This window comes from Gambusia affinis, linkage group LG13 (genome assembly GCF_019740435.1).
Source record: "Gambusia affinis linkage group LG13, SWU_Gaff_1.0, whole genome shotgun sequence".
Lineage (NCBI taxonomy): Eukaryota > Metazoa > Chordata > Actinopteri > Cyprinodontiformes > Poeciliidae > Gambusia > Gambusia affinis.
In genome coordinates this window covers 9,107,002-9,134,971 of record NC_057880.1, presented here as the reverse complement: position 1 = coordinate 9,134,971, position 27,970 = coordinate 9,107,002, and the positions used below count along the sequence as shown (strand labels likewise).

The 27,970-nt window shown below is 37.3% G+C and overlaps 1 protein-coding gene across 5 annotated transcripts in view; it reads right to left on the bottom strand.

Annotated features, from left to right (window-relative positions):
- The window catches only part of grid1a (glutamate receptor, ionotropic, delta 1a), a 356,932-nt gene that overhangs the window by 276,116 nt on the left and 52,846 nt on the right, over nt 1–27,970 (bottom strand). For 3 of the 5 annotated variants that reach the window (XM_044135670.1, XM_044135669.1, XM_044135671.1), the window contains one exon: nt 22,974–23,204. The exons of 1 other annotated variant lie outside the window; for it this stretch is intronic. In XM_044135670.1, the coding sequence (XP_043991605.1) occupies nt 22,974–22,995 (22 nt within the window). In that variant the 5' untranslated portion in view covers nt 22,996–23,204. Of the gene's footprint in view, nt 1–22,973; nt 23,205–23,585; nt 23,695–24,502; nt 24,611–27,970 lie in introns of those variants that run through there. One more of the 5 variants, XM_044135672.1, reaches the window with a different exon arrangement.

Here is a 27,970-nt window from a genome sequence, read left to right as displayed (position 1 = left end):
CGATTGGTCTGGAGTGGACTTGTTCAGTTTAACCATTCAGACATCATGATCTGTTGGACAGGCTGCAATCTAAGCTCCTCTAGTGCCAAAACTGCCAGGCTGTTGTAAATAATATTTTTTTTAAATCCTGAAACAATTATCTATAGATGCTTATAATTGAAATAGAACTGGGAATAAATGGATTTAATTCAAATGCATCCATAAATGATTTCACTCCTTAAATGTCATGATGATTCCGGTGTCCTCATAGACCCGGTGATTTGCATTTTCAGGGTGACGTATTAGGGGAATACATACATTGTCAAACGTGATTTTCATTTAAAAAATTTTTTTTCCCCCAGTTATGCTGCTATTAATGTTATTTCAAAGTTCATGTGCCAAAGTACAGCCTCGAATAATTAAACTGTCAAGGTGGCCCATCAAATAAACCTCAACATCTGATTAGTTAATCGGCACCAAAAGTGCACTTCAAAACAATTATGCTGAGATGAACTGTCTTTGGCTCATCCAGTGGCTTTACAATTCTAAAAATATACCCATCGTGCGCGCATGCCAACGGAATCAAAAAGGGAATAGAATGAACAGAACACATGAATGCTTCCTGTGAACGAGAGATATGACTTTTTCTCTTTTTACTGTTATTTGTAACTTTTAAATAAGTGACTCAATGTTTTGCTTCTCACGTGAAGTGTTTTACAATTCACTTTCTCATCTTCACAGGTATGTATCTCGTCCATGAAACATTTGTTCTCTTAGAGAGGATTTCTAGCCATAACAGAGAGAATGATACATTATATAAAATGAAAGTTTATTCGATTATAAAGCAATTACATGCAAATAACAGATTTTTTCAAAAAAAGACCAAGCACTACCCCCACTGGTTGTTTCAGATGATGCATAAGAAAGTTTCACCATTTCCACTGTCAAACAGTACAAAATACATTTTGTGATAAAACAAACTCACAATGACAGTCAATTATCTTAAACAGCTAAAGAAGGAGACTTATCTATGTCAATATTTAATTCATCCCAGTCGTATGTCAGTTCGGGTAAAATACAATGAAGTGTTTTGATCTCTTATCATTTTCGTAACACAGTAGATTTAACCTTGAGGTTTAGCTTTTCAGCGGCGTCCAAAACAGCATAAAAAATTCAAAACATCCCAAAGGAGGATATAAAAATCCTTTAATTTCACTCATGTATGAAGCAACATGATGAAAACATTTCTTCAGTGAATTATTCATTTTCAGAAAGTGGCCTAACTTCACATGGGCCCCAAAAATAATCCTTATTCCTTGAAGTTTTTGTTCCTAATGCAAATTTGCACTTTTCCCTTCATCTTGCTTTCGTGAGAAGACGTGCATGTAGAAAGCTATAAAGTCTTATTTTTGTATTAAATCTCAATTGAGTGTCTTTTTAGAACTTTTGGTTTTTCTACATAAGGAATACCTAAGAAGTTTGATAAGTTTTATTAAAAGTACTATAATGAACAATTTTCTTAAAATGGCAGTAAAACCAAAAGTGATTAAAATAACTTTGCTTCCGGTTCATAACTTCTACTTGGTGAGGATGCTTTAAGTCGAATCTCTATCTATCACAGTAACCATTACCATATGCATCAGGTATGTTAAAATTAATGTAGGCTCTCTATTATTTATAATCTGCATATAGACAGATATTTAAATGAATAGCACAGCATGTTTTATGTCTTGTGGAGGGGAGCTTCATGCATTAATAAGTAGGGGTGTATACCAAATGACAGCAAGAATATATTTTTGTAGATTCCAGTAAAATATTCCAGATTTTGGAGAGTTTATTATGCAGTTCATTCCAACCCGTGCAGCTCCCAGTATCCATGCTTTAATAATCATCATCTTTCTGTGTGCAATTCCACATGCACAACAGTGTGGATCAGTATACCGTAGTCTCATGTGTGCCTAGACAGAGACACAGAGACCATGGCAGTTTGGTCACAACAGCAAAGATGGGGGGATTTTACACAGACTACTCATATATGTTTATAGTTATGAGCAATAGAGAGGAAAAGGGAGACAGGGACAGTGGATATAGATTAAGTCAGACTGTCCCATCTGGTGCTTGAAAGCCAGAGGGGAAAAAAAGAAAGTGTTACCAACCATTAAAGAAGACAGTTTTAATGCTAGACTCATCTGTAGAACATGTATTCCCTTACAACTCGTCCATGATGTCTTGGTGCTCCTTCCGATGAGTCCCTACTCACAATTTAGTCTCATGCCACAATCACAGAGCTGTAAAAAAAACCTTTTCTAAAAAAAAAAGAAAAAGAAAATTTGTTTTGTCATATTTAAAAATTTCAGATGATAAATTTTTAATGCAAGAGAGAGAACAATCTTTGTAAATACACAATGTAGTTTTCAAAGGATGATTTACTTTATTAAAGTAAAAAGGTTGTCCAAACATACCTGGTCCCATTTGAAAATGTATCTACCTTCCAAATCTTATAGGTGATTGCCTCACCAACTTGACGGGCATCAAGTAGTAGCAAGAAGTCACACCATAGAAACTCAGTTTGGCCAAGTCAAGATTACTTCAAAATATTGTCTTTTGTTTTTGTTTTTTTTTGTTTTTTAGTTGTTGAGGTTCTGCTTCTTCTCACCACACATCTGATAGAAAGTCATACTTAGCCATTTCTTACAGTCTATTGAGTTTTTATATCATACAGTTAGAATGTAGTTATGAATGCATAATTACATTCAAGTTCAGGAGATTATATTGTTTAAAATTCTGCCTCTATGACTAATTCCTTGGTTGGGGGTTTGAATGACGTTCAAAACTGGCATTATCTTCCTCTAGCTAATTTAAAGACAGAAGGTTAATCTTAACTGAACATGTTCTCTCATGTGAACTAAAGTCATTAGCACAAATGAATGAAGAATATTTTAGCATCTTGGCATTTCTTTTACATGCTTCGAAAAGGTATCACTGCTGTCTTAATCTCAAAATGGCCGTCTAAAAAGAATGATGAGGTTCCTGTTGAGATGTCCCCCCCCCCAACAAAATTGTTCATAATTTTTTACCTAATGGGTGGTTCAAATTGATCAACATCAGTCACAATAGCATGAGCGAAGCATTTATGTTTAAGAAATGACCTTGTTTTTTTTTGTCTGTGCAGCAGTTGTGATTCTCATGGAATCATGATGAGATATGTACCATGGAGAAAAAAAGCCACAGCAAAATGACTTAATTAGCCTGGATCTTTGGTCTAATAAAAGAACTGGACAGAGCCTGCAGCTCACAATCAAATGTACTGATATAGTCAACATAATTAGACCATTTGCTGCAGCAGTAGGCATACATGGGTTCTATAATAACTGTGGTGTTAGCAGGAAGAACTACCCTGAGACCAGGGAACGTGCTCTGCAGTTGCAACAGATGTATGTTAATTTATAGCTTAATTAAAGCTTGCGCTTGCATCACAGCATCACAATCTGTCATTTGAAGTGACTAAAGGGTGTGTGGATACCTTGGCGACCCTGGATGTTGTTTTTATATGAATTCCCCCAAACCAATTTAGAGAAGGGTTAAACCTGAGACAAGTTGAGAATCCATTCCAGTCAAGCAGAGATGTGCAGGGAATAGCAATACCTGTCTGCAACTGAAGAGGTGAAGTAAGGCTTGCACTTCCAAACACACAGCCTGAGGTAACATTATAGATTAATCATGTTATGGAAAAAATATGGACAACCTCTATCAAACTCAGCATTTCAATGAGGGAAATGTGGACTATCTGTAACATTGTATATTTCAGCCGTCCAGTGTGCAAAAGCTGAGTGAAATGCATACTGGGTCATATATACTTGCTTGTACGGCAAAACATATACATCTTTGGACAGGGACTGCTAAGAAGGCAGGAAATGAAATCGGATCTGTGTCATGCTGTAGTTGGACAGTTTGACAGCTGTCAAAGCCGAGGTTTTTGTGAGTTTTCCCAACTCATTAAATATCTCAGGATTTAGTCAAAGGCATCACGGCGGCCTATCAACACGGAGTTACGGCTTATTATGATATGGTGCCAACTGTTTGATGTGGGAGAGCCAAGCAAGGTCAAGACTTGTTTGTCAGCACCACCATCACACCTGCATGTCAGGATTCTGTCTAAACTTTGTAGTAGCTGTGAGGTTTAAATCACTTCCACAAAATTACGGTAAACTAAAAACAAGCGTATTCTGTATGAGACGCAGTATTTATACCTTACATTTTCAAGATTCGTCATATTACAACCACAAACTGGCATTTTATTTGTTTTGTTTTTTATTTTTATTTTCTTTTATTTGTTATGAACAGCAACTTTTCCACTTTTACCACTGATTCTTTAGGTCTTAATTTTGACAACTGTAATGTGTTCAAGGTTGGGTGCAGGAACTATTTCACTTTATTTTGTTTTTCTTCTTTAAAAAAACTGGTCTAAGAGTTGGAGAAAAAAAATTGCTGCTCATTCTCTGCCGGTTTTATTTTTCTGAACCAAGCTTTTCTTCAGTTAGGAAAAGTAAATAAAAACATCTTCAGCTGTTGGGTTCTGTTTTCTTTTTCTCCATTCCCTCACTACAACCCAGAGTATTAACACAGTGAATGATTGAGACAGGACTGTGGCAGCCATCACGAAATATAAAAGAACATGTAAATGTAGTAAGGGCTTTCTGCTTTCCACAAGTCAATACCGTTTCTTGTCTAGAAATGGAAGGTAAATAAAACCTCTGTTGTAAGCATCATACCTACATAAAACCTTAAAATGATTGTAGTTTCTCAGAAAATTAAGAACAGAAACCATTTTGATAATGTTCAAATAATTGCACTCATCTGGGAAATATGCTTGTTAATTCATAATAGAGTACAGTTGTGTCATTGGAACACAAACTCTATATTATCCAGCATTAGTCTGAACTGTAGAGCATTCATTTTGCCTGCAGAGCTGTTTACACATCATATGCCTGGTCGCCACTGTTGAGCCGTTTGTTTTTGGTGCCCTGAGCGGTACTATCGAACTCTTCTCTGTGTCAGCCACATCTCACTCCAGCTGTGCCTGGAAGACACTCGTTAGTTGATGTGGTTGTTTGAAAGGGGAGATAATTAGCAGAAGAGAACTCAGACATCTACCTGCAAAGAGGTACGCTCTGCAAACGAGAGCAGCGAAACTTTGAGTCGTTAAGAGTAGGTCGGTTCGGTTCATTGTTAAATTCAGCACTACAGGGAAAAAAAAAATGCTGAAGCTAAGTGGAGAACATGGAGGAGCTAACTAGAGTCAGAAAAGATCAGAAAAACAGCCGTTGTCCCCTTTTAATAGCTGAGCATCACAGGAAGAACTCAAACGTCTTTTTGTTTTTTAAAAAGGAGGCAACATAACCCACACAGCAAGATTTCAGTTGCTCCTCAGGTGAGACACTCTGCTTCTGCTCATTATCTTTGTGTAGGGAAATGAACTATGGCACCGATATTACAGCATAATGGGAGACAAAAGTCAGGCTGACAGCACAGCCTCCAACAAGAAATAATCTAATCACAGTCAAACATAACTTTTAGTTCTCTGGAAAGCTGCTCTTGCCGAACTAAAAATAAGAGTCTACCCACTTTCCCCACATTCCTCCTCCTAGCTTACCCACTGCAGCCTCCACAGATGTACTTCAAAGATCTTTCACTTGGTGTTATATTAGGTGCGAGGGGTGGAGATGACAAGATCCTTAGTATTCCTTCCAGTTCACGGTTTCCTTTCAACTCAATGCGATTCCTCTCTTCCCCCCTTCGGTCCTCCAGACTACTTTTCAGAAGTTAAAGTCATCGCCCTTATGACAGAATTTAAAACAGCGAGAGAAGACAGCATGAAATCTAAATGGATATCCTCGCAGAGGATCTAAATGCATGTGTCCCACTTGACTACTTTGGGGAAACTCATTCTGATAGTCGCCAGAGTTTTCTATGCAGATATGCTCCTTCGCAAGCGGTTAAGAGTCGGCAATGATTTATTAGCACCCTGGTGAATCTTGTCACAGCAGCGGAACATGCCGAGGACTCATTTCTTTATTTTAAATATGATATTATTTTAAAAGAAAATCTCTTCAGTTGTGCGTTTCTCCACTTGGGTGCTTATCCTTTGACTTTGCGGTAAATGGCAAAAGTTTCTATGGGGGCCAGATGGGAAAGGCATTTCACAAGGAATAAACCGTGATAGACTGAGAACCAGAAAGTCTTTCCACTCAGAAGTTTTCACGCACTTAACAATTTGAGATTATGCAGATGATCATACCAAGGATACCAATAAAAGAAAACAATTACAAAAAGAAAATCAAACCTGTATACAAGTAAGTTTGAAAGGGATCAGGAAGAAATATAAATTTATTTACTCCTAATCCACTTTGTACCCTATTCATCACCATTTTACACATTTTATATACAAAAACTGTCTTAAAACACAATATTAATAAAAATGCATTGTATATAATATACTCATATATCATTATATACCATGCCATAAATTATCGTTATAGAAAAGCACATTACCATTATCAAGTTGTATAAAACCTCTTAAAATATATAACATGTAGACCGAAATTCACACACACATATTGGATAAAATAATATATTATCTAATATATTACTATTAAAATATAGTAAACTACAACCTGAAGTCATCAGGCTTCATCCTTAAACATATTTAAAACATGTTTCTTTTTGTACTGAATGTTGAATTGTTTAAATTTAATGTCTAATTTGTTCCCTAGTTTTACTCCACAGATGGAGATGCACATATATTTTCAAGGTTAATTGGGCAACTCTATGAAGTAGAGTTCACCTAACTTCAAAGCAAGATGAATCGGTCAGAGCTCCAGCAAACTAATGTGACAAACTTGCTGAAGAAAACCTAAAATATCAACTCCTTGAAATTATGAAGCAAAAGTCTTAATCTGAGGAAAGATTTTTTAAAAATTCTCAATATTTTGGCATTTTAGGAAATGGAGATAATTTTGGTAATTATCTCCATTTCTTAGACACAGAGGTAGGTGTGGAAACTGACATAGGAAACAAGTGACCTAATCAGAGGAGATGAGGGCCAGCAGGGAAACTGAAGGAGAAAGACTAACACAACGGGAGCTGAACTAAGACGATGGTTGGAGCAACTATAGATGCACAGCAATCCTCCTAATAAATATTTTAAGAACTATCCAAAAGGCTCGAGAGTGGGACAGAAGTTCACCAAATAGGACAAAGACACCAAACTGCAATGAATGGCTTAGATCAGAGCATGTTAATGTAGAAGCGCCTAGACCCGAGTATACTTGAGAATCTGTCAGTACTTGGAATTTCATGTTCACACGTAAGCTCTGGATCCTTTCTGACTAAGCTTGAGTCCTTTAGCAAACAAGAATAGGTACCAGTTTCAGTCTGTAGATGTAGTAACTTACTGGAGACACGCTCGTTTAATCACACACAAAGCCAGTTCTAAAAAGTGTTCACTTATGGGAAGCTGAATACATATGCATGATGCAATTTTTGGATTTTGCAATTTGCAAAGCAAATTTTAAATCCTGTATTGTTTTTCTTCCGCACCACAGTTATGCATTGGCTGTTTGTTCATCTATTCAAGCAAATCCCAGGAAAATACGTAGAATTTTTGAGCTGTTGCTAAGAGAAGAAAAGAAGTGGGAGATACTCAACTTTTAGCAACCACACAGCAGTAAAAAAATAAAAATAAAATTAATGACTGTCCCAAACTATGGTGAAAACTCATTTCCTGGCTAAACAATTCAAGGTAGCTACTAATAATAATTTTCTTGACTATAATGACTGTCTTCTAGACAAGTATATGCAGATAATGTTTCAGAAATTGTATGGTTTTTTTCAACAACTCGGTCTTATACGGCCGTGCAGGCTTGTCAGTTCCACACCATCATTACTGCCTAAGCCACCGCGGCAGCAGTTGCCTGCTCCTGTAAATATCTGCTGTGCTACATTACATAACCCTGCAGCCCATTTAGTGTTAAACTCAAGTTCAGCTCCAGTTAAAGAAGTCAGTCGTGGGAAAGGAGAAAAAAAAAAAAACAACAACAAAAAAAAAAAACACGTAATTTCTAACTTTATAAGTTATTTTCAACAGGGAAATGACGACGCACACTCTCCTAGGGTTTTACGTTCACATATTTCGGTAAAAGCTAATTAGTTTTTGCCCTGGAGTGTCGAGGATGAATCTGAAATTGCGTGCCTCGAATTCAAATACAGAAAATAAATCCAAAGAGTAGCTGCACATGTTATTATCGCACCTTCAAAATCAATAAATTGGAATCGAGCATTTCTGATTAGGTGCCACAGATTTGAACGTCCATTCAGAGTGACAAGAGAAGCCTGTCTTGTTCATCTGACATCCAGTGTCTGCTGTTCACTTTGTTATTGAAATGTGTAGTGTCATCATGCCAAGATCTAAAAAGCTCTTTGAGGCCTTAAAAAAAAAAAAAAAAAAAAAAAGACAGTGGAAGCCTCTGAGTCAGCCACTCGCTTTGAAAGGATTGCCAAAATATTCGTAATGAGTCACTGCAGGGCAGGGATAATGATCTCAAAGTAGGTAAGAACCTGCACCTGTGTAAAAAAATATCTTGAAAATAGAAAGAGTGGTTTTAAATACCTGTTTTGTAATAAAGATGTACAAGATATCACATAGCCGATTTTGATTCATAAAAGTTAATTGAAAACAAAGTTATGTTCCCCTTTTTATTTACAAGTGGAAGAATAATACGAGACAATCTGAAGTTAATTTCGGGAATGAAGGATTCACTGTAGAAAAGCTGTGCAGTTATATGGGTTGTTGTTTTGTTTTTTTATTCAATGTTTTACATGTTTTCAGAAAATACTGTGGTTATTTGGCTAGAATAAATATCGATCAGCAAAGGGTCGCAAACAGGCGTTTTAGTTTAATCCCATTTCTCAAACGAATCAGGTAGGAATCAAAACCTCAGAAGAAAGAAATAAAATATGTCCTATTAATGCTATAAATCTACACTAGCTTAAAACAGATGAATATGTTAATAAAATTATTGCATGAATGTTGCAAGAAAAGCATGAAATGTTGTGTTATGGTTTGTGGGCTGTTGCTCATGCACACCTTTTCAGCAGTGCATTAAATCTGTAGTCCTAAAGACACTTTATAACTACTTTGGTGTTGGAGGTGATGATCAGTTTGGAAGACCCATGTACACATAACCATTAATATCTTCACATTTTACTATTCTATTTCAACATAATAAAAATTTTTTAATGATGCCGTCTATTTCGTGAGGTGCAGCAAAACACTCAACACGGTTGCCCTCGTGTGGGTTATGTGAACTTGTAATGTTGCAGGAAGTTTGGTAAAAAAAAAAAAAAATTAAATTAAAAATATAACAACCAACCAAAATCAGAAAATATTTACTCCAAATGCTACACATGTGATTTCAAAATCTGGGAGATTATGAAGCTCAGAATGGGTGTAACGTGTGTTCATGTGTGAAGAGAACAATTATTTTAAACATGTATTTGCTGTTTTCCTCCAGATGTTTTTGCAGGAAAGGTTATCTTTTGTTTGTTTTATTTGCTTTGGTAAGACAAGGCAATTATAGTAGCTATGCGTCGCAATTAGTTAGACTTAATAGTTTCACCTGTGAAGTGCAAGATGGAAAAAAGTTAATTGTTAAAATGCTACATTAACACAGACTTATAAAATTATTTAAAAAACACTATTGTCAGTTATAGTGCAGAGATTGAATGCCAAGTGTAACAATCAGTTCAAACGTCCATTCAGTCTGCACTTTGTTAAATATCCTCCGACATTTTCATGAATTAATTTGAATAATTAGCATGTTATTGAACTTGACAATGGAACGGGGGTCAGCTGATTTCAAATCCCTGCCCAATGGTTAAGAACAGGTATTTGGGGTAAATTCAGCCAAACGGAAAAACAAACCTTTCATGCAAAAAGTATTTGTCTAAAAAGACAGGATAATTACTGCAGGTTACTACTTTTATATCCAGAAAAATGTTGGAATAACTATTTGGGAAGCATGGCTGAAAGAAACCTTCTTACTGTCCAAAAGGAACATTAAATGAAACTACTTTCAGGTAATGAACATAAAGGCCTCATTTATATGGGAAGCCTCTGATCAATTTCATGTTAAAAGGGGCTTAATCATTAAGCCTTTGGTAGGTAGTTATATATCAGTCAATACTTGGGCAGAAATTTATCTCCCCTTTAAAGACTAAGATACATTTTCTTAATTCGTGTCTCTTTTGCTTCATTAACTTTAAGGGAATTTCTCTGTCAGTTAGCATTCGTCAACAATCCACCTGCCGCTCGGCTCTTTATTCCTCTTCCAGGTCAATGCTATTCCTGAACACCCTCGTATCAGCAGGCATTTCTTCAAAGGAAACTAGTGGGAGATTTCATTAACTCAAGTTGACATGATGAACAGAGTTATACTAATTATACTGATACCTCTATGTTGAGCGTCCAAGCTGAAGTGCGCTGTTCTACCAATCACCTGCATTTTGCATGCAAGTTACAAAAATATCTACCGTTTTCCACTTTATGTTTGCTGAATCTCATATGTGACTTGCAGGATACTTCATCTATTTCTTCCTTCTTACCACTCTTCAGAACTGAGAACAGTTCAAAACTTCAAACTTCATTTTTTATTACTAAATCACAAAATTGTATTATTTTTAATCACAAAAACATGCATCTTACTGTATGATCAAATACCACAACGCAGTTATTAAATCTTAATGAAGTAAACCAAAACTAATTTAAACACATTTTGATTACCCAGAAAAATATATAAAGTGTAGTTCTAACCCAAAAATACCTTTATGGTCAAAAACAGACTTTCATCACATCCTAATAACCAGACTAGCTCAGATACAAGTCCACATGTGTACTCCATAGTTCAACTTATGCTTAACTTGACTCCAGATTTATCTGCATATGACATATTTATTCAGTTCAGCAAAGCAATAAGCTAATGTTTTTACTGATGTTATGTGCATCTCTTGGAAGTTAGCTTATATCGTTTTAGCACACAAACCCATGAATCACATCTGTGGTTCATTACCTGCGTGATTGCCACAGACTATTAGTCTGTCTATAAGTCACCTTTGCAAACACTTAAACTTGTAGTTTCACTTTTTGCTTGTTAGATTGTAAGGCACTTATGATCATTTGTTAGTAGTAGCCTGGTGAAAACCAGCCCCTCGTTCTGTGCTTTGTTTGATTGCTTTCTGGAGGCCTGGACTGCCTTGAGGTTCTAAATTTTACCTAAATTGCTTACTTTTGCCCGTGACATTTGTAAGGTGCCAGTTGGACGCTAAGAAGCTTACCGGAAGCTGCCTGTGCTGTAAACAACCATTCTCCCCTGCGAAGAGAGAAGTCCCAGGCCAAAAGAGGCAGAACGTGGCCAACACTGACTGAATGGTTTTGTTCACTTCCTCTATTTGGGAAAAATTGTCCTCATTTGGAATCTTTGTAGATCAGGCCACAAGTCTGTGGCATACATCTTAAAATTGATATCAACTTGATCATGACGTGTGATTTTGCTGAGTAAGTAAGACACCAGATGTATGTGTGTGACTGCGACACTTATCGATATTAATAAACCAGATTTAAGCTATGTGTAAAACCGCGCTTCTCCAGGGTTTTCAGCCTGCCCCGGGCTTTTTTGTAGAGGGATCATATTTTGTCTGCCTTTGCTGCAGGCAACTTCTCTTTGGTGACGGATGATAACATTTACTCAGAACGACTTTGACAGGAGCTTTGTGTGTCTGTGATCAGGGAAATTATTTATCCATTTGGCCAAAGGAGTAATTAAATTAGAAAAAAATAAAAAATAGCGTTCTGCTCAGGTCATTGAAAGTCTGATTTCACTGGAGAGCTGTGACATTTGTTTCATCACCATTGTGAGCGCAGTCTTTGATGAGATCTGAGCCTTCAGTTTGAGCTGCATGGTGGCACAGAATCAGTGGCCCCAAAGAGCTTTCAGTACTCAGTTAAATGTCCAAATATAAGAATTAATAAGAGAACTAATATATATTTTACACCCACAGGCCACTTTATTGTGTACATTTTGAATGTACCAGTTTGCTGCAGGATATGTCCGCTGGTCATTCATCATATCGTCTTCCAGGTCTAGATGATTAAATATTACAGTGCTGCCAGGTGATTCACAATTTGTGTTAGCAAGCAATTGGCCAATTTTATTCAATAAAGTGATTGGTGAGTATAGAACTTCTAATTGCATTTATAGAGGTAAGAAGGCGTCTGTGTGGGCGTGGGTGTGTGTGTGTGTGTGTGGATTTAGAAGATGGGCTTTCAGCTTGATCAGTGATCCTCTGCTCCCCAGTTTCAACACTTTTGAATATATCCCTTAGAACTGATAAACAATATGTGTGTGTGTGCGTGTGGGTGTGTGTGTGTGTGTGTTGAAGATTAAGCAAGTTAAAGTGTGGTCAGGTCAAAATTATTATAGTGGTTGTTTATTTATGAGACACAAAATACAGCAAGGCAGACGCACAGTCTTCAAACGCTTGCTTGTTACCTGCCAGACGAATCATACATTTATTCTGCCCAAACAAGTATCACAAAAAGGGGAATTGCTGGTAAGATTTCGACATGCACACCTTGTTCTGTAATTGGTACACTGAGGGATCAAGGAGGAGCTGCATGTAAATAAGTTTCTGATTACTTTTGCATATGAAACCCACCTCGACTTTATGCAGATTCAGATTTTTTTTTTTTATATACATTGTGTTTGAGAGATTATAAGTTTTGCTTTTGCTGTTGGGAAAAGTATTACAAATATGCATGTGTAAAAATAAATAAAAGTGTCTGAAATCATATTAAAAAGATCTATGAATGTGAAGGTACAACATCAAAAGTGTTGCCTTCCCTCTGAATATATATTATTTATACTCAAGGATACAAGCATTTAGACCAGACATCCAGTGCTCTGTTTAATGTTTATATAAAGAGCAAGTCCTTTAATTCCTTAGATGCTTCTATTTTTTTTTTAACGACATACAGCAAACTCAAAACAAACTATTTCTCTGAAATGTTCTCTGTAGACTTAAACACTTTGACCAATCTCCCTTTTTAAGTCTGGTGCAGAATTGAACTATTTAGCTGTGAATGCTGTCAAATAATCCGAATGTGTTCTTAACCTCGGTCAACGTAGGACGAGTCCCTAACCATGACATAGTCAGTGATCAGTCTCTCATTGGTGTGTGTTGACTTCCTCCAAACATGAAAACAAACAAGTGATTTGAGATGTAATCACTTATCTTGCCACATGGATTGCCATAGCTAGAAATGCATCTGACGTCAGTTAAAACCTGAAGAAATGAAGCAAATGTAGTGACAAGCAGTCCTATAATGTACATAAAATGTCTTGTTTTGTGCAAGGGGATGAGTCTTGGATTTGAAGATGAAAATATGATAGTTTCCTATTGCCACATTGTGAGTTGCCCCAGGTTGAGATGTTACTTTTGCTGTGGACTTATTCAAGAAGTAGTTTGGTCAGTTGATGCCAATCCATACCACTGAATATATTACAGTGTCTGAGGCATAGAAAGGTGCTTATGGAGCATAATTTACCTAATGAGGCTTCGTAGGTCTCAGACATGGAACCCAGTAGTGAGATTTTCATAGTACTCTTTGTGATTATGTTGAGTAGTGCTGATTCAGCCCGCACGTTCTGTCAGACAGTAAACCATAGATTTAGATTGCATGCATTCAATAGTTTTTGACGTTTGAATGCTGTCATAGCCAGGCTATGTGCTTAGCAGCTTTCACACACAGATGTAATACTACAAACACCTGTCACATGGCATTTGTCTAAGCACCGTATGACAACGTCAAAGCATTCTCCAGAAAACCTAACCAGCACTTCCAGAAAAACCTTTTCCAAGCAATTTTAAGAACGCAAGGATACCTGCAGACACCTTCTCCACTAATATCCTTCAAGTGAATGTAATTGACCTGCAGTGAAAAAGCCAAGGTTAGAATGGGAACTTGGCAGCAGACACATTCTCTGGTAGTAAGAAATGGGCAAGAAACGGATTAGCTTAGTTATGCTTGGCAGAACGGTTACATTTTCAAAGAACCATAAATCTTAAAATAAAAAAACCTGAAGAGATTTTGGAACATCAAGTTATCCAGACTCTTCCTGACTCAACCTCCAATGTTTCCAATCTGAGTTTGAGATGCCTGTTCTACACCATTAAACAAAAAAGCAGATATGCAGTAAAGTAAAGAGCACTATTGCACAGCAGTAAGCTAACCAAGAACAGCTCATCAGCCTAAACTAACAGAGTTGGTATAAAGTCTGATTTATTATAGTGCTTTCCTAATCAGGGTGGCCACTCAACGCACTTTACACTAGAGCCACATTCATCCACTCGCACTCACAAACAGATATACTAGGGTTTCAGTTCTTGGCACAATCAATTTGCAACAGGAAAGCTAGAAAAGAACCCATAATTTTACAATTAGAAGATGACTATTTCAACCACTGAACCACAGTTGCCTACTCAAAGGTCACCAGGAGCAAAAGCAGCTTCTATGATCCACTGCTAATTTGCTGTCAAGAAAACCATTAGCTGTGCAGTACACAAATCTGGCCTTGATGGAAACTAAGAAAACAAAAAGTCATTGGATGTGCTGTTAAAAAATTCCCACTAGTAATAAGGAATGGAGCAAACATGGGAAAGAAGGTGTTCGTGCTAGACAATGAAACTTTTTTGTCTACATACTAAATGCTATATGTTGTGGAAAGGTAACACTACACATTATCCTGAATATGAAACATGGTGATCAACATGCTCTTCTTGAACACATAGAAAGCCAAAAGAAAGAAGAAAAAACTAAATATGCTGTAATACTGCTAGAGGCTCCAAAACGTGAGCCAGGGGCAGAGGTTTGTTTTTCAACAAAACAAAGACCCTAAACGTACAACCAGAGCAGCAATAGACAGGTTTCTGTTTTAGAATGGTCCATTCAAAGTCCAAACTGAAATCCAGTTGAGACTTTGAATAATTTCTTCTGCTCACTTTTGATTAACAACAATCACTGAAGGATACATATTTCTTTGAGACATTCAAAATGTGCCAGCTTTTGATTGCACTGCCTATTCTAGTATCAATATATGCAGCACCATTTGAGTAAACAGATTTTTTTTTAAAAAAGGCTTTGCTTTAAATATCTGAAGTCATGCTCACAATCAGGACTGTTTTCTTCTGTTGCTCATGTGTAAGATCGAGTTCTCTAAATGACTTTAAGCTTGACCCAAATCTAATTATTGACAAAAAACAAAAAACTATACAAACTAGATAATAATCAAGAGTAACAAAGGACGCTCAGCTGTCACTCACAGCAGCTAGCTGTTGCGCTCTCTGAATCCGGCTCACACTGAAAGATGGAGCAATTTGATATGGATACAGGGGCGGCGCAGGGTGGTTTGCGTGCGCCTGTGTGAGCGGCTGCTCTCATCCTGCGCTCTTTTGCAATATGTTGTGCCTCATTTGTTCTCCTTCCCCCTCGAGTTAAAATGCAAATGAGGGAAGTGTTTAAAAAAAAAAACATCATGTTCTGTGTCAGACATTTAACAGGCTCCCCGCTGAGCTATCCGGACAAGTCTTGCTCGCAGAGCTCACCAAGCGAACAGCATTAAAGCATTTAGCATGTCCACTCATGTCACTGTACATTTTAGCTGGCATGAGAGTGTAACGGCTAATTAAAATGAGAGATTAGTCTAGTTTTGAGCAGCTGTGATGAATTACCATCACAACAGATTGATGCGACACTTGCGCACGATTTCCTTAAAACGTACAATTTGAAAAACACTGTCGTTTTGCTTGCCCGCTTTTAACCCGAACGAAGCAGTCCGGCAGTCTGTTAGGAGGATGACAAATCGAAAGGTAACAGAGAGGAGGCTTTATGTAGTTTTCCAGGCTTGTGAGAACAAGATTGACTGTGGAGGTTTTTGACAAACTAGCAGTGAAATTACTTTCTCTCTCCCACACTCCACTCTCCCCGTCTCTCTCTCATCTTGAACAGCAGAACTACCATCACCACCTCCAGACCTGCAAATTGAGAGCAAAAAGGCTGATCGGTCATGGTGCTGTTATGTTACCGTCTATGTAAAAAAAAAAAGAAAAAAATATGTCTTCTTGTTGCACATTTGTGTGCTTGTTTGCAGGGCTGTTTTATTTTTGCAGACGCAACTCCTACAGGGTGCATCTCAGCATCAGGCCTCTCAGTAATTTTGAATCTTGGACCATTTTTAAAATCAACAATCCATTAGCTGGGAGGGAAGTATTAAATGTGGATGGGACATGGGAGAAGGTGAGGGGGGCAGAAGTGACAACCTAGACAAAGCTTATCGATTCTTCCTTAGAGGTGATCGTTTAGCATACTGAAGCTTACTAGGTGTTTTTACAAGCTTTTCAATTATGGGTCGGCTTTATGGAGCAAAGATTTTGAGGTCACATGCTCAGTGTTGCAGTTCCTAACTAAGAGGTAAAGACCATTTGAAGCTATGTTTAACCGATATTCTTCCAATTTGTATTAATTACAAGCAACATCAAGATGCCAAGCTGCGACACATTACCACGACAGATGCTTTCTTTATAACACCCCCGGTCTTTTCAAACTCATTTACAAGCTACTTTGGCGTTTTATGATCTCTAGTTATTTTTAAAACATCAAAATCGATACATGCACTATTCCATACTTCATAAACCTTAAGAAAATACTGTGTTCCAGGGTCATTTCTGCTGCATGAGACATTAACCCAGGGATAATTCTGATTTAAAATTTGGCGATAACATGAGTTGTGATAGTAGACCGGCTCACTGACTTGTTAATATTCCCCTATTAAGTTTTACAGTCAATTAAAAGTTTGAGTTTCGGATTTAATCAGAAGCACGTAAAATTGTCACTGCCCCATTTTACTCTGTACGAGTCCATACGGCATCGGCGATTTCCGAGAGTGGGTCTTTAATTTGCATAGTAGATTATAGAAATACAGAGGTGTTCTGCATAAAGTGCCGTCAGAACCATATGATTTAAGCTGCATCCGTTTCAAATCTGACTCCCCTTGTCAAGGCCACCGCGGCTTTAACAAATGAAGTGCCTGGTGTGACTTGTGGAAAGCAGACGGGACATGGACAAGATAAGCAAAGCTGCGCCCTCCTGCCAGAGGACATGGGATATTATTAAAGAACTCGTACATATTCTTCTACACATGGCTCCACCCTGGAAGCAGATTGTTATTGTAATCTAAACTGCTGTGAAAGACTCCCGGCTCTTACTGATGCTCGTGCCTAATCCGACAAGAGGTCATAAAACTACATTAAATGGCTAAAAGGGGTTAAGTAAAGGCTAAGTAATTGTTGTGACACAGTTAACCATGTTCATGCATGCGCTACCCATTAGAAACAATGAGACGTGAGGTTATGTTTATCGGTAAACCAAATTTCAGCAACAAGGTCAGAATAAATAGATTTTCCAGTTCTTATTATTTACTAAAGGTACCTCTAAACAAATAGGTTGTTAGGCTTTATTTTAAGGAACACTGTGTTTGGCTGCCATGCAGTTTTCTGGATGTTTGTTCCAGATTAGAGGAGGAAACTGAATGCTTGGTTTTAATTCTTTTAAGTGCAGAGTAGAATAGAAACAGAATATCTGGAAGGTCAAAGCAACGACAACAAATCGTTAATGTATTGTGGTGCTACGCTATTCAGTGATTTGTAAACTAAACATATTTTAAAGTCATACAAAGACTTTAGAACTGGGGAGATGTGCTCTACATCTTCCTGGATTTAGTGAAAACACAAGCAGCAACTGTCAGATTTAGTTTGTTGTTTTTTATGCAGACCTCTAAAGACATCATTGCAGTATTCAGTGTGACTAAAGATGAATGCATGGATGAGCTCCACAAGATCCAGTTGGGAATTTAGTCCTTTAATCCTAGAAAAGTTCATCAGGTGGTAGAACATCACCTGGTGCTCATTCCTAATCTGACCAATGGTAATAAAGCTAGATTTAATGGCTAGATGTAATTGTCCTTATGCGTCTCTGAAGGTTCAGGTCTGAGTCCATCTCTGCACAAAGATTCTGGACCTGGTCAGTCATTTCCAGCTGTAATAAATTAAGCTTTGCACCGATTCTTGTTAAACAATGTGGATTTCCTTCAACATGAAGTGTTCACTCCTCTTCAGATTTTCCTTCATTTTGTCATCTTAGAAACAAATTTCAATCCATTGTATTACGTTTTTATGTGATAGATCAACATAGTCCATGATTGTGAAGTGGAGGAATAATGATCCTTTTTTTATTATTATTATTAATGAAAATATGAAACGTGTTGTAGGACCAGATTTGCTATAATTTTAACAGCATGTGTTCCATTAACATTCTTCTCACCACTTTTCCCTTGTGGAGTGAACACTTGATAATTACATTCAACAAAATCCCTCACCTGACCCTGCTTCAAAAATCAAAACTTTGTCAAACATCTCCATAACTTTAACCTCCGTTTGTTCTTTAAAGTTCTCAGACAAACCTCTGATATGGCTGTTCTCTGAACAGCCAAATTCATCCATTCTGAGTGGTCTCTTTTTGCTAATTAGGAGACTTCTGAAGAAAATTGGTTGCATTGGTTCATTGTTATTTACAGATGCGGAATGTTAAGGACACTGAATACAAATGCCTGAAACCTTTTTTTTAAAAAAAAAAAAAAAGATCAGAAAACTGTTCCTCCTATTTCTTCTGCTGCTTTTTAAATAAATAGAGAATATTGATGTTTATGGCTGTAATTTTGAAAGATGAGAAAGTGTTCAGGCACTAAGTATTTCTGTGTACTCTTGCAGACACATGATATACTCATGAGCAAGTTAACAGTGCTACATTTCGGCATTGCGTTTTGAAGGCTAACTTTTATTTCCAAACAAACTCAATTAAAATGGATGAAATCTTCACCCGAAACCCCTTTTCCTCATTCAGTATATTTTAGATTCTATTAATAAAGATAAATAAATAATGATATTTCAAATCCCGCACAGAAACATGTTGTACCGTGTTTTCAGCCTTTTCAATTCAGTTGTGGATTGAGAGAAGAAAGCTGAGCTTTTTCGTGCATCAGATTACGATGCCTCCCGGTCACTGTCCGTCAGCGATGACTCAGTCCTGTACTTCTGGGAGGTGACCCCGTGAGAGACAGAACCTGATGGAGGGATAATATCCTGTGTATACTCTGTGAAGGGAAATATTTAGATCTCACAATGAGCTCAAGAATGTCGCCAGAGAGAAGAATGTGCAGCCTTGACAACTTAATCTGGAGTGGGAGGTAAAATTTGATGTATGAATAAACAAAAGGACGAATGGCTTACAGTTTTAAATTCTTACTTCAAGTCTGGTCGGTCAATAACTGTCTTGTTCTTTCCATTGTTTTCTTCCCTATTTGTAGTTATTGTTCTCTCAAACAAAATGTCTTTTCATTAGATATTGTTGTGTTATAAGAGGTTTCACTTTCATTTCTTCACTTTTGAGCGTTACTTTGTGTGTTTAGCTGGGTTTGGCATTTTAGGTTAACTGGATAAGTTGGACAGTTGCAAGAAAATATAACATTATTTTAGGTTAACAATTCAATATGCTGCTTCTATTACGAAAGGAGGCTAAAAAAGAAGCAATAAGGATTTTCTTCTTTCCTTTTGGAGTTTTTAAATCAAGAAAAACAGCCGCAGCAGCAGAGCTGAAAAGCAGATTTGGACTGGCAGCCACGCTGAAAATAAAAACAAGACCCCCGCCATGCGTCCAGCTTTATGAGCCTGCACATGTGTGGTGTTTTCAGTACATCCTGTTTCCAGCTTGACGAAAAGACATTTGTCTTAAAATGTAACAAAATAAAGGTTATTTTGGGAGATCGCAGCACTACATCAACATTTTTTAGAAGTAGGCATCACTGAAAAGCTTGAGTGCAATCATTCTCTTAGGAATATTTTACTCTTTAGATTACAAAAATGCAGTAACTAGTAATAAGCAACAGAATTGTGGTTCTCTTTACTTAACAGATTGCCGTTTCATACTCTTTGGATCAGCACGCAGAGGTTTTCAGTATGTACTGAAAATGACTCCACTGAAGTCATTTTGACCGCCTGCCACAGGCCACTGTTACATGATTTTCTCAGAGAAATCCAATATTTATGTAGTTAACCTTTTCATCCAAAGTGAGCTGAAAAGGGTTGAATAAGCAGGGTGCTCTTGTTGTTTCAATAATCGTTCCCTCGTGACCCGAGTAATCGAGCAACCAGGAGCGCGTACATCCAACTGCAATCGCTTCTAATGAAAGTGCAACAATCAATATGTGTAAAATAGTTTCCTGTTATTCTCCATTCATGTTATTCTAAACTAAGCTTTAGAAACAAACTTATATGAGGCTCAGAGTCAATCCTAACAGACCTTAATCACTCTGATGTGCAGAGTAAAGCACTTATTAACATGGGGACACTATTAGAAACGTCTCGAAATTACATTGTGACTTGAGATGTTCATGCTTCATATGAAAGTTATTCAATATGCAAAACCAGCAATTGGCTCCAGGAAAAATGTTCTTCATTTGATTCTCCAGGCATTTATTTTCCTTCTTGAACCCAGACAGCAATTTATTCTATTTTTACCATCAGTAAATATTTCTATATTTGAGGAAAAACTCTTTGATATGCAAGAAAGACACACACTTATAGTTCAGTCAGCAATTAAAGAGTTTTGCTTTCCGTTTTCATCCTTAGAGGCCCCTTTTGATCTGTGATGCATTAAAGTGAGTTTATAAAACAGTGCAAAAGTTTTAAATCACTTTTTTTTTCTCCCTTTGCTGGCAGGCTTTTTAAAGTGATCTTAATCAATAATTCTCTGGGCTTTGTGAAGGTTTTTCAAGTTTTCCTTCAGAATTTGATTAGAAATCGCAAAAGTTTAAAATTGAGGGCTAAAGAAAAAGTGCCAGGCTGGAAATAAACAACCTTTGGACAACCTTTAACTGACATTAAAGGTTGTCCAAATTATGTTTTGTTTTTTTCATTATTTACGTCTGCAAGTGATTTGGATATACTTTAGGAATACTCCCTATGTTGTACAAGCCCAATGCATAATTGAAATAAGTTCCACGTATGTTTGCGAACTCTGTAGCGTTTAAGTGCATTAAAGCAAAGATACGTTTTGCATTTTTAACATTTTCTTTTGCATGGCTTGTAAATCTTTTAATCCAATGCTTCACTCTAGATTACTTTCACGGTGAAAGAGAGAGAGGGGCTCCCTGAATGCAGCTTCATTTTCAACCTGCTTTGCCATATTAGTTCACCACATAAACAATAAGTCAATAACAATCCTACATGTCTCCTAAGCAGGAAAACTAAATCTTTTTCAAGTTTTGCATGGAAACGCTTCAGTAGAACTTCACTGAAATATCTTACAAACTGAATTATTAACAACTTCTATCAAATCAAAGTAAACATGTTCACAACTGCCCACTTTACTGGATGGAAACAACAGAGCAGAAGTAAGAGTTAAACTTAAAGATGGCTGTAACCGTGTCGAGCCCAATACGTGCAGAAACGCTCAATCTAAGTGGTGTTTTATTATGATAATAGTGGTTTTCTTAAGTGCATCTTGGGTTGCAATGACTTTTCTTGACATCTGTCAACGTCGAGAAAAGAGAAAATGGGAAGGAAGCTAGGAGAGACCGCAGTGTCTGCAGCGTCATTGGTAAGTGAGTTAATGTATAGTTTCACAGCACTTCGAAGTAACATTTGCACATGCCAGTATTTGCATTACAGGCACCTAATGATGTTATACAATTGGAAAGTAAATCTAGAAAAGATTTAATTTGGAGTTCTCCTGAAGATGGAGGATGTTGAGGTTAAAATGTTGCCATTATTTCTAATATCTTGGGAATTCTCTTTTTTTTAAGGTTTTATTGGCTCTAGTGGCCTTTATTTGATAGTTCATTGACAGGAAAGTGGGTAATGAGAGAAGGGGGAAGACATGCAGCAAAGGTCACCAGGCCGGGAATCGAACCTGCGACAGCCACGTCGAGGACCAAGGCCTTCTTATGTGGGTTGTGCTAAACCCCTGCGCCACCACAGCACATCCGGGGAATTCTTAGGTACTTATTAATGAGATCTATTTTATCAACTTTAATAAAGAATCACATTAGAACCCGGGACTGAGAACTGCCTACTCTGATTACGCACAAGCGGGCGCACAATTCAAATGCAGGAGGAAATGGTGAGACTGAACGTTCACGCCACAGCAGCCGAATCCTTCATAATTTAAGTGCAATCTTTTAATTTAATTGTTTACATGTAGTAAACGGTGTCACAGTGGTTTTGTAACTGCAAAGTAGTGAGACGTTACATGTATCTGCATGATGGATTCTCTGTTCAGCTTGGTGGGATCGAATATTAATTACACCGAATGTCAAATACAGTTGAATATGTCATTGTAATTTTAAAAATAAAATCGAAGGGTAAAGCTATAACTGGATTTTTTTTTTTTTTTTTTTTTTTTTACTGCATCAGTCAAAATGATGACAAAAAAGTCTAGCATAACCTCTGATTAAAAGCCAAGTTTAGTCAAGGAATCCCAATACTTAACATTTAAAAACACTTTGATTGGGACCCTAAACCACCTGAAAAGAAATCAGGACATCCCAACCAAATAAAAAATATATTTTAAACGTGGCCAGGAAGCAGATTGAAAATTATCTAAAAAGTAAAGTCCAAAGAAAGCCTTAGAGAATGTGTTGGGCGAGTCAATAGAACCATCCGCAATCATGTTTGCCGTGTTCATTGGATAGTAAATCAAGCTGTAGTCATGGAGACAACATTGACTTTTTACAAATGATGCGGTTCTGCTGAAGTTTACAGGCCATTACCTCCAGTGAGCCCTGAAGACATCTGCAGCCGTCTGAGAAAGGAGGACACTGGTATTGAACTGATGAGGATCAGTTGAATCTCTGCTCAGGCTCTCATCCCGACCAAAGAGGCTGAAACGGGAGTCGGCTCCTCTGCATCTAAGCTACGGGTTCTCGATGGAGCTGGAGATGGGTGTATGGATCAGGGACTCGTCTGCACTAATGAGGGCTCTGGGCTGGATTGACACGGTGCTGAAAGAGATGAGCCAGAAAGCAGCATTCTTGAATTGTTGGTCTGGTAGCATTACGATTTTCCGATATGGATTGTGAAGTGGAAATCCAACGGATGTCACATTTAAAATGCATTTTACAGACTTAAGAATAGGGCTTAAAATATAAACTTGGTTAATCTGTTCAAATCCCAGTGTAGAGAGGAAATTATAAAAAGAATTGACGTGTTCTCAAGCTATAGCTCCGGCATCAACCCTAATGAGCGTCAGTATCTTGTGTAATGAACCACAGAGGCCTTTAAAATAAACATGAGTCCAGGGAATAGAAATCGATCATTTGACTGTGGCGAGGTCAAAGCTGCGTGACTTGCTGGAGTGAGACCAAAGGGAGCTGGATGCTCACCTTTTTGATACAACAGCCACAGATCAATCACTCACTCACTATTCACCCAACAGCTAAAACCTCCAGAGGGCATGGCACACAGAGGGTGGAAAAAGGAGATCAGTGGACTCTACGGAGAGTGAGAAGAAGCAAAGTCTGAGCTAAAATGGCAGCAGTTATATGGCGTGATAGGTTGAGTGGAAACATCTCCTTAGCACGTACATTGCTGCTGCTGTTCTGAAATAGTCATGTCTGCAGGCTCAAACGACACAAAACAACTTTTCAGAACGCTGGGAAAACATGCTTCACACTGGGAATTCAAAAGCAGAAAATGTTGCACATACACGAAGGCTATTCCCTTCAGGGATAATGGATTTTTGTGCAGAACAGACATTCAACTTATCCTGAGCAGTTCACAATAGGCGTCATCTAATCTCAGACAAATTGAGTAGCAGATGGCAAAAAAATAAATAAAAAAAATATTGTGGTACTTTATTTTTCTCTTTTACTTTGGCTTGATATGGGACTTGGGAGCAGATATTAAAAACTATGAACTAAATTCATTTGGAAACTCACCATTGATTCAGAGCCTAAATATGATGTTATTTTCCAATGGGGAACGCTGATACGTTCAAGCTAAGCTGGAGTTCACTCTCTTTTCCTCTAAGATTCCTACAAATAGGCTGATGTCTAGCCCTGAATCCAGCTTGCACAGAAACGGTTCCCTGCAGGATACTAAAGCAGCTCAGTTGGCAGCATGTGAATACATGTCCTCTGCAATTTAGCACCACTCAGACTGCAAAGGTTCACCTTTCGTTTGGTAAATAGTTACAATCAAAGCTCTGCACAAGCAAGTAAATTCAAACTCACCAGGTTTTCTATGCGTTTCTAGCTTGTTAAAAAAATAATAATAATAATAATAATAATAATCTACCAACCTGCAGTCAAAAATATTAGACGTCATGGCCAACATTCTTGGGATTGACGGTGTGGGATTTATCTTGCAGGTGAAATGCTCTTGGTGTAGCGGGAGGCTTTTTTGTGCAGTGGTTTCAGCGACATCATAGCTTGGATCTGGCCAACAGTGAAGTTGAATGGGATACTGTTCTCTCAGCATTGTGTCCTCTCTCCATGAGTTCTGTCCACCATGGTGAGCTGATATCTCTCCAGCAGGTCAGATGATCTGGAAAGGGTTATTCCCCTTCACAGTGTTGAGTCGACAGCTTCCTGGGAGCAGTTTCCTGTAGATGTCTTGTTTAGGCACCAATGAGACGACCAGACTTAGGACAGAGTTGTGATGCTGGGTTTGAGGGTTTGGAACCTCAAAGTCTGTGCGTAGTTCCTATTTTTATTTGTTAGGGTTTCAGAATCTGAAATATGGCAACATTTACCTTAAAAGTATTGATATTTACCTGCTATCAGAAGTCAGATGTGGGGTTGATGCTGTATCCATCTTCACCAAGTGCAAGTCAGAAAACCATGTACTTCATTAGCAAAGCAAGGATATTCCACAGCAATGTACATTTTTAACCTCAGTAGGAATATTTAAGCTAAGCAGGTTCTATATGTTATGGATTTTTTTTAATCATCTAACAGCCGTGTTGCATTAATTAAATTGTCAAGTTCAACTGGACACAGTTTTATTTTTTTTTCTTAGCTCACACCTTTGTGTTTTTCACAAAGATTGTGAGAAACCCACCATTTCCATTCTTTTCTAAAACTGCATTTAAACACAGCAACCTCTGGAGCACCGTCTTCGTCATGAGTTATGTTGATCTTGAACGATGGAAAGAAAAACATTTTCATATCACGATCTCTGCCCCCTGAGCCTGAGAAAGATGCCTTTAGGCTCAGCAAACCTCGTTAACACATTAATCTCAGCGCGCTCCTGTGGCGTCTCCAAGCCAAGCTGTGAATCCCTGAACCCCACCGCTGCTCTATCTAATGTAACCCTGACCTGCCAGAAGAGAAAAAGCAAAATGATGCCCCTACACTGATCAATAACACATTACTTACAGAGTATATAGAGTAGTACTTAATCATTGTTTGGAAGGTCCGGGGTCTCTCTGTAGCTCGATTAGGGTGGATCATACGTGTCTGTTGGGTGACATACTTTTCCAGATCAGTATACGAGTCTATCTGTGGATGATACTGCCACAGTAGTTTATATTAATCCACTACCAGAAATGTGACTCGGGTATCATAAATAATTGATGCGCACATATCGTTTTTAATCGGCTTTTTGACAGACAAATCAATGCATAAAGAAAATGTCCAGTTAGGCCTGAAACCAAAGCAGTCAACTTTTTGCAGTCAGTGCATACTTCAAAAGTATTGGCTATATTGCTGGAATTACAACAATGTTCTTATTTAAGGAAATGAGCAGACTTGGCAATTGAAATTTACTTTTGGATCATAACAAACAGGTCTGACTTTACCATGCAACAGTACAACCACATGGCTCCGCCCTGTAAAAACCTTTACAAAACATTCAAAAAGTTTTATATATTGAACAATTCTAGTTGAGGTCAAGTGTGATATCATTCATAGTAATGTAATCAGCAGAATTAATATTCTGTGACGCGTCTTTCTAATACTAAAAGGATTCTGACTAGGAAACTTCAAAAGCGCAGCAATGTGGCCGGAACAAATATTTAAAAAAAAGTAGCTAAATTTATTACTCAAGTTGTATTTTGGATGTGTTCAACATTCACACAAACAGACATAAGAGTTAAATTCAGAGTAGCAGGTTTTCTTCTTCCCTCCATTCTAGTTAAACGGCAGAGAAGTTCAGTCACGAGCAAAGCTGAGGTCATTCGCGATGTGGGATCGAAACGTATTCAGCTGCATGTCTGTGGATGTGTTTGTTTGGGCCGTGCTATCTTTGCTGCGCAGCTCTGCACCTTCGGCTTCGGATGAGTTGACTGACTTGCACCGCCGCCCGCCCGGAAGCCACCAGAAGGAAAAAAAAAGGGGAAAAAAAGACCTTTTTTGGTGTCGGAAGTGTCGCTGTGCAAATTGTGTGTGACTTTATAGATGTGAATATGACTGTCTAAGCAAGAATGTGTCAAAAAAGATAGGTGCAAAATTGTGATAGCTATATATATATATATATATATATATATATATATATATATATATATATATATATATATATATATATATATATATATATATACATATATATATATATATATATATATATATATATATATATATATATATACGAAAATCATTTCAATGAGGAACTGCAGGAAATGATCCGTGATGAGCGACTGAGCAGGGAGAATGGAGATGCTGAGAATATATATGCCTTGTTCGCAATACAGAGCAAATTATTTATCACACATGAGGATGAATTCACTTGTAGAAAAAGAAAAAAAAAAAAAACTTTGGATTTAGTCTCAGTGGGCACTTTCTGCACATGTCTGGTACTGATTTAGAGTGCATGCATTTGCAGTATGCATGTGCATTGAGCTGAAGCACCGATTGGAATTGAGAAAGGCGGTACTTCCTGATTTTTAATAGCATATACACAAGTAAACTTTCTTCATCTCTAAGTCATGCATCAGTTATAACCTAAAGCTAAACATGGAAATCTTTGTAATGTGGAAAATAGAAGTTTTTATTACTATGAGCTTCAGCATCCTACTGACCAAACCAACACTTATAAGTTAATTATAGAGGCAATCCAATAATATTTAGGAGACTCAATTGATCAAATTTTATTTTAATTGCATATAAATATTTTATATTACAGTTATTTTGGAAATTTTACCAGCTTAAGTTATTTATTTCTCTCTTAAAGTAAGCTTAATGTCATTCATGAAATTAAAGTAATTTTTATAAAGAAGTCGGTCAAGATTGCAATTTTGGCTTCAGGTTCTGACGCGAGTTATACTGAATAGAATGAGTATGTACTTTTCAGCATAACATACTTCTTCAGGGTTTTTGACAAGTACAGGTAACCATGGAAATGTAGTGAACATCAAGTACTGTGATGCGTTACTTAAATTAAGTTAAAAAAAAATGCACACCCTAAATAAGATCAAGAAACATCTAATCCAGTATACAATGCCAATTGGCTAAACCCGTAATTAGATGTCCAATGGTATTGATGTACCAACAATTAACTGAACCAAACGCTAAATTATTGCAGTTGAATCTTTAAATGTGATTTTTTTTTTTTATCCATTTGGTTTTCATTACAAACATTTTGTACCATTACAAAATGCAGGGAATGAAAACAAATAGATGTAAGCTGTAGTTTGACTTAATATCTAGAATTAATATCAGTATGGCTTTAACGATGGTTTTTTGTTTCAATAACAGAGAAAAATTATACAATTTTAAAGTCGAATGCCCCATTAACACCCAGGTTGTTGTAACTAATATACGTTTAAAAG